The sequence below is a fragment of the Poecilia reticulata genome, linkage group LG16 (genome assembly GCF_000633615.1).
Source record: "Poecilia reticulata strain Guanapo linkage group LG16, Guppy_female_1.0+MT, whole genome shotgun sequence".
Classification (NCBI taxonomy): Eukaryota; Metazoa; Chordata; class Actinopteri; order Cyprinodontiformes; family Poeciliidae; genus Poecilia; species Poecilia reticulata.
In genome coordinates, this window is record NC_024346.1 from 17,339,714 (window position 1) to 17,347,971 (window position 8,258).

Consider the following 8,258-nt stretch of genomic DNA (forward strand, 5'->3'; position numbering starts at 1 on the left):
TATATAGACATTAAATAGTAGCCTAAATAATTAAAGATATGAATATGTGAGAAAAATATTTTTCATTCATCATATTGTGCTAAAACTTTAACATTTTAGTTTCCTTTAAGAGTACCAGACTTTCTTGTAATATTCCAAGCTTCTCAAGGTCTTTCAATGTCTCTCAGTGGCTTTTTCACTCATTTTCAGCCCAAAATCCAAACATTTTTGCAGGAATATTTTTTCCCTTGTTTGTCCGGCTTCCCAGATCTAACCAGTAAAACAGAGCAGTGGGTGCTTAATGAAAACCAGCTAAAAAGGATGTTAATATTTGACAAAGTACAAAAGCAGCCGGTTATGTTATTATAGACAACTTGTATGTCTTCGACATTTTTCAAATTCTATCCTTAATTTTAATTTATTTTTTTTAAGTTAAAAGTATTGGAGAGTGCAGTTAATTTTTAACAAGGGCTTTTTTCCAGATGCAAGGGTCTTTCAAACAGGCATTTCAAATTAAGCAACCATGCCTTCCTGGTCAGGTACAAAATATGTGCAAAAATTATGTGGGGAAAAAAGTAGCAAAAACTCTTAGAGGAACTTTTTCTCAAAGCATTTTTAGTCTCTGGGTTTATGAAAAAAAAAACATATCAGTTTAAAAATTTTGCACAGATTGATTTATTAAAGCCAAACAAATTACAAAAATCCAATAACTGAATCTCAAATGAATATAAGAACACTTTAAAAGATCATTGAGTAGTTAGTGCTGCAACCAGGGCATAAAAGGGTCTTAAGCTGAATTTGATTAGGGGCCCCTCTTCCTGTTGGGAACGTCCCCTCCACTCACAGCACTAACTAACAATGTTTCAATGAAGATTTGGTGGAGATGAAGGCAAGTTTAAAGGCTGTCACACAAATAGTTATTTGATAAGATACATTTGTGAACAAGCTGTCTTAAACACAAAGAAAATATTAACCTGGCAGAATCCAATTGTAACTATATCAACACAAGCGATCAAACAATTATTATTCTCTGTACTATTGCAATGTAAAACCGACAAATCCTTTATATCTTGCATTTTAAACAACTAAAAATCTTTCATCTCAATAAAAAAAGGACAAAAATTTCAGCCTTATGGTCAAAAATGAGCCCTGGGGTTGGCTCTGGTGGCAACAAGCCATTTGTCCCCTGAAAGCAACTTACTTTTAGGGGACAGGCTTACAGTATTGCTAAAAGACTTTGTCATTATCCTCACAAATTAACCGGTCACAACCCCTCAGAGTATTTTTTTCTCTTATCTGTTGAATCTGGGCTCTAAAATCTGACAGAAAGGGAGCCGCAGTTGCTTTCGCCATTAAGGTAGTAAGCTTCAATCTGAAGGGTTTCCCCAGCGAGACCAGGCAGACCACCATGGAGAGCTGCTTTCAATGGGCCTCTCAACTCCACGGCTGCCCGAGTCACTCAGTCAACGCGGATCAGACACACACACACACACACTGACACACACACAACGCCTTCTTAGCGCGTTAAAACATTTTCTGCCCCTCTATGAAGTGAGAAGGTCCGGAGTTGCAACACATAATCTGATCCGTGGAAAAATAGACTCACAAAAGGATGCTCTCCCCCTTGTGAAAATGTTGATCCATGAGAATTTAAAGTCCGACTGAAGGTCTGGGAGCCAAGACAGCGTGGGCCGAGCGAGGCCGACTTTCAGCTCCACATCCCATCTGCATGGGTTTCTCCCAGGGGTGACAAATGAAAGCACGTGGATTTCAATTTTTGTTTTCTGGGAAAAGAAATCACAGATGACCAAACATCGATGCTAGCTTTGCTTAATTACTAGCTTCAGCTATATTGCTGAGAGACTATCAATGATTTAAAATGATGTGTATTCCTTCCAGCTGTATGAAAACGCCCACGTCGACTTTAGAGAATAAGATTTGCATTTCCAGCGTTTTCTTTCACAGATTCACTGGGAATAGCTGCAATCAGCAGATGCAGTGAGACGACAAATGCAATCCTGAGAATGAACAGATTTAATCCGACAACTTTCTGCGCTAAATCGTCTAGTAAGAAAAGAGAGAGCCATGTGACAAGATGTGCGTTTTCCAGATGAGAAGCAACATCTTAGATTTCACACACGCTCTTTGTTGACATCTTCCCGTCAGATCACAAAGAGATATCCATCTTCTTAAAAAGGTTAGGTGTTATCTAAATACTTAGATCTAACAAAAGTGCTGTGGCTGTGAAGAGCAAGTCTAGACAGGAACTCCGTCGCTGTGAGCCTTGGACGAAAATGAGAGTCTGTTGCAGCAAAGGAAGGGGCTTTCTATTCACCCTGATCCTGGCTTTTTAATACGCCATCGAAACAACACCCAAACTATAATTTCTTCATAAAACAGATCATTTACTTTGTATGTGGTGGATAATCTTGGAAAAGTGCCCTTGTGTTTTGGCTCTTAGTGCCTCAGCACATAATGGTGGCCTCTGTGTGTGAGTTGGAAATGATTACCGTCGTCCCAATTCAAACACACAACAACGATAAAAAAGATTTTCACACGTTTTGCAGGATGATCTCTAACCGCAGGGCTCTCCAGATTCTGAAGCGTTGCAGTAGCCTACCTGTAGGGGGTGCTCTAGAGCAGCAGAGTTTTAGATTTAGTTTTTATTCCGAGTGAAAAATCAGCAGAGGGTTATTTTCTTTTCTACCCTTCTCTAATTTGAACTTTTCCCATTTTATTTGGTTTCTTGCCAGATATTTCTGGGTACAACACGGAGCCATCTGCCATGAGACATTTCCTACAAACCGAGTGTACATTTCATACATGCTTTGACAACCAACGATTTAAAGTAACTTTATATAATCAGCTCATAGTCTGGTAAAGGAAATGTGGTTTTCAGACTCACAAATCACATCTACCAGCAAGGCGGTTGCTCAGGGTTACGGTAGTTTGGCTTGATCAGCACTCATAATTTGTCATATGCTGTAAAGAGCCACAGGGAAATTAGACAAGAAATGAATGGAAATACAAAGTTTTCAGAAAATGATATTAAATTAAATTAGATGTTATGCTTATCTCCACAATTCATAAAATTATTCAACAAAAAAAGAACATAAAACTGATATGCAACGGTTTGAATTCATTGATATGAAATGATTTGCTTAATACAAATGCAAATAAGAGCGAACAAATGATAAAGAACAGGTACAAAATAGAGGAACGATATTGCAAAAGGGAAAACTGACCTGAAACCATCAGCTGCTGTAATTATGCAAAAATTAACAGTGTAGCCAGCCTGTAAGGACTTTTCTCTGCTAAATATTTTTCTTTTAGAATGAATGTACTACATATATCTACATTGCTGAGGTAAGGAGAAATTTCTACTGCAAAAGTTATGCACAAAGTATCATGCATTAACATTTAAAGATGTATGATGCAAAAGGAGATTTTAGTTGAGCTGTGGTAGCTGGAAGAACCCAAAAATCAAATTCTTCCTATAGTCCCAAAGGATTTTGGTAACTAGTCTCTCAAATTAAGATAAAAAATAAATAAATAAAAGCAGCTGCTTAACGCCTCAAAACCTTTAGGGGGCATCCAAGAGCAAAAGTCAGCTTTACAAAGGCATAATTGTTTTAGGAGTTGATAGATCAATGGCGGGTGCTAACTTTGGTCTTACACTATTGTGTACTTTTGAATTTTCACATTAGTCTGCCAAGAGAATGTGGTTTCCTAACTATTATAAATCGGATACACGTGGAGAGTTACTCTTTGTTTAATGAGGGATTGTAATCTTATTTATTATTTAATGACTCATCTACTTCCAACAGGAATAGAAACCAAAATAAATGGCTACTTGGTCCAAAAGAAAGTTATCAAAAACTGTTGGATCCAAAATGACATGACATTTGTTTTAATGTTAAATGATACAACTAATAAGGAAAATAAACCTACATTCAATGGCGTGAGATAGCTGAAGTACGAAACCTGTGGTTAGGAGTGGGGTGAGGGGAAACTCCGACAGTTTTTTTTTTTCTAATACTTGTACATGCTGCTAGCCTACCATTACCTGTAATCCAGAAGAAAAGAACAACTTCTAGAGATTGTTAAATGAAATGCATAATGCATTAAACATATAAACTTAATAAAGACTTTAGCTAAGCTGTGGTGAAGTTAGGAGAAAACCCGAATTCAAATTCTGTTTCGGGCCTTAAAGAATCTTGGACCGGCTCTGCATGCAGATGTAAAGCATATTGTACTTGAACCCTGGGGAACCAAACACACCATATGACTTTAATCTTTCTATTACTATTTGGCAACAATAACACAACATGCAGAGCCTGTGCCATCCATATGGCTCTGCGGTGTGAAACAGAAATCCTCTGGGAACAATAGTGCGCTCCAATCTGTGTGGGATAGGTTTACAAAAACTCCTCAGGTTTATATTAGGATAATATTCTCAATATGATATAAAAGAGACACATACACACGGACACACAAATCTTTGTCAAAGCAGAACAGGCAAATATATCTTATCTTTTGCTTACTTTCAACAGCAGAACCGCAGAGATGACAATCAATCTCATGTTTCCAGTCTCCACAGCTCTCTTTCCCCCCGATCACCGCGGCGCGTCTCCCCGTCGTTAACAGCGCTCGTTTCTGCCTACGGCGCAACAGATGAGGCAAAGGGGGGAAAAAAAGAAAAAAAAAAACTCTTCCAGGATCTCCTGCCTGGACTTTTCTCCTCCCATCTCCTCAGCTTTCAGCCGGGCTCCGTGATTGGCTGCATCACTGAGAAGCGGTGAAAGGACTCCAATCTCATTAACTTTAACAGCACAGGATGTCTTATTCTTGTAAATTGTTGAATTGAAGACAAATTGTTAAACGCATGCATACCTGTCGGAAGTGCTCGAATCTAAGTTGAAGGTAATAAACTATTTGTTTTAAAGTGCACGCAGAAAAAAAAAATCTGGAAAACCCTTGACTCTTTTACTGACAGCTATTACTGTCTTGTTAGGTAGCTGTAAATGATTTCACAAGTCTATGGAAGACCCTGTTCTGCACTACACAATGTTTAATGCCCTTTTAGTATTCTTACTTTTTATGTTTTGTCAAATTACAGCTACGGGATAAAATTTCCCTTGATATGACGTAGCAGATTAACACAAATCAAAGGAACGGAGGAGATTAACATAACTGAACATTTTACTATGAATTTAAACACCTTATCCATGAAGTCACCAATTTAATTCTGGTCATGTTAATATTTTGACGTTTATGTAAAAACTGTGCGTGGTGGAAAAACACAGCACTACAGTGACTGAGAAGCACGGTGATGGCAGCATCCTGCTGTGGGGATGTTAAGCGGAGCTACTGTAAAGATGGATGCAAATGTAATACAACTCATGAAGAAATCCTGTAGGTGGCTGCAAAAGAAACTTACAGCCAGAGTTGTAATGGATGAGTTTAGACGAGAAAGGTCTTTGTGTGTTAGGATGGTCCAGTCAAATCATAGTTTTAGAAAACCCCGAGACATTTTTGCTGCAGTTTTGCAGTAGAACTTGGTTCTACAGATTTTTTTGACTCAGAGAGGATATCATTAGTGAGAACATTTCTAAACCCATTAATTACTTACTTTCTTCTTTACCTTTGACTTGTAAAAACTAGTATGACTCTCTAATTCCCAAAATATCCTCTACTGAAAAGTGAGCTTTGATATTTTCAGGATTTAAGCTTCGCAGTAAATGTCAGTCTTCTGGTAAAACCTCTCATTGGTTGGAGGGGCTGGGGCATTGCTTTACAACCCCTTCAGGCATTCTTACACACAGCTGTGACCTGCTGTTATCTGACACAAAGAGGAACACGTGAATAACACAAGACCGCTCCCGAGGACTGCAGCGATGTTTGATCTTAGCAATTCAAAAGATTAGAAACCAACGCAGGGTGAATTACACACCTTGTAAATTCTGGTGAGTGCATCCCAGGGGGGGCAGAAGGACTTCAGAGAAAAACAAATGTGGGGGAAGATCTCTCAGACACAATATGACCTAAACTTCAAAGCTTGCTCAGGGAAGAGGAGAAAGCAAGAGGATGTTTCTGCTTGCATAAAAACTCTGATGAACTCACGTCAATGGCAGCTGGTTTCTTTAACACAGCATCTGAATTTAGCACATTTCTTTCTTTATCTTCCCTAAAACTTATGCTAAGAAGTGAAGATTTCTGCAACGCACCCGAGGTCGACACTGCTGTCCTGTAATCCTGTAGGCCTAAGAAAATATTAGCTGGAAAAGCAGAATGGAAATAAAAAAAAGCCCAACATACAGACTGGTATATTTCCGTGACGCGACAAGACCTCAAAGAGACAAAAAGGTTGCAGGGTTCAGCTAAGCAAATCTGGACATTTTCCTCAAATTGAATAGAAAATAAAGATCTTGAGGTAAAATCTGAGAAAGATTCAGTTCAGATGAGGCGTGAAATCCTGCCTAGTGAACTGGGTTCTATGATTGTCTAAAGTGGTACCATAAAAAAAATGAGTTTTAATGTATTTTAATCCTTTTCCTTTTCCAAGTACTCAAACTTTAACTGGGCCTTCATCAGCATTTCTATTAGGCTTTTCTGGCTGCTTTTAATTTAACCTACGCACCCTGACATATAAGGCTTTGAAGAAAAGATGGCAAAACTTGAGGCCTGTCGCAAAGTTACAGTTTACATTCCTGTAGTTGAAAATCGTAATTATTTTTGCATTAAAAAAAAGCATATTTTAGCACCACCAACATCATCTGGCAACAGAAGGATGATGCACGTCTGTTTAACTGTTGATAAAGAAGTGAAAAAGTCACAAGACCATTTTGGGCCTTCGAGAAATCAAGGACGTTTAGCACGGCACGTCATGTCTGGGAAAAAAGCAGAACTTACTGGCAGAAGACGACTCTCACCGTTCCATTTAAGGAAACAATCCAGTTCGCAAGAATCTAATTTTACTCTGAAACCACAGGAAAACAAACAAGCAATTGATAATCAGAAATTCATATAAATCAGCAATTCCTGTCTTTATCATCTAATATTGTAAATCATCCAGCAGGAGCCAGGGCTCGTGTATTAATGAGAGGGCTGAGTTCCTTTGTAGTCTCAGTTGGGCGTGTGCGTGAGCTGATAAGTCCGCTGTGAGAAAAAAAAAGAGAGATAAACAGCTTAAACCGTGACCGACTAAAGGCCAAGACTAAATAATGATATCTGGTGCAGTCCCAGCTGTCGGACTAACTCCAAACTGTGGAGTTATCTGATGAACGAAAGTCCTTAGATGAAAAACAAGCTGACCATAATAAAGGTCAAAAGTGAAAATGTCTATAAAAACACATGTTTAAAATTTTATTTAAGAATCACAACTTTTCATGTAAGTACATTTATCTTATGGTAAAAAAAAAAAAAAAAAGAATAAATCCACTTCATAAACAATGATTGCACAGCTGGTTCTGTTTTTAGAGATGCTAACTATGAAATCTTTTGATCAGCAATCTATTGCCTCAGGTTTTCTGGGGATATAAATATGATATTTGACACATGGCTAATTTCTTTTAGCAAATGTTCAAAACAGGAAGGACAAATAAGCATGCCATTTCAACAAGAGCATGTCTGCGCCGATCATCACAAGTCAGGAAACGGCATGTCTAAAGTCAGAGAAATAGTTTACATGACTGCGACAAACAACGCTGGTTGAGGACCCAGGTTTATCTCACCAAAGGTGATAAAAACACCTCTGAATCTTACTGTGTTAACGAATGGTGTGTGTGCTTTAGGGTCACCAGGCGAGAAGAGTCAGACTCCATCTAGATGGTGGCTCCTTGGGAGCACATTCTGTCCAAACTAACACTAACTTTAACCCTGTAGAGTTTGATAAATGTCACCACACTGTATCCTTTAGTATCTCATTAATTCATCCCCTCGGCCTGCTCCTCTCTGGTCTGGAGGAGTGGACAGGGTGGGAAGAGGGGAAGGCTGCTGGATCAATGAAAAACACAGGGCCACAACTAAGAGAGAGGTGTCGAGCCGTCCCCCTCCTCTGTCAGGGCGAGCACACCGACTCCTCACCCTCCTAATGCTTGATTGGGGGTCTAGTTTTACCACCCACTTCTGCTCTCCCATCCCATCCTCCCTCCACTGCAAATTGTTCCCCCACGGAGGTGTTTATGGGAAGGCTGACAGGATGTTCGGCCCATCAGGAGATCAAAGCCCCCCTCCCCCTCCACTTCCACTCCATGCACGGCTGCTCCCCGTGACCTTTT

At 39.2% G+C, this 8,258-nt stretch overlaps 1 protein-coding gene across 2 annotated transcripts in view; it reads right to left on the reverse strand.

Annotated features, from left to right (window-relative positions):
- nradd (neurotrophin receptor associated death domain) overlaps window positions 1–6,970 on the reverse strand; it is a 17,222-nt gene extending 10,252 nt beyond the window's left edge. Inside the window, exon 1 of one of the 2 annotated variants that reach the window (XM_017309269.1) lies at window positions 6,892–6,970. Coding sequence is in view for 1 of the 2 variants with exons in the window: in XM_008432571.1 (XP_008430793.1) it covers window positions 4,524–4,562 (39 nt within the window). In the remaining variant the exon portion in view is untranslated. Of the gene's footprint in view, window positions 1–4,523; window positions 4,643–6,891 lie in introns of those variants that run through there. The other variant, XM_008432571.1, reaches the window with a different exon arrangement.
- Between the last annotated feature and the right edge of the window lie 1,288 nt (window positions 6,971–8,258).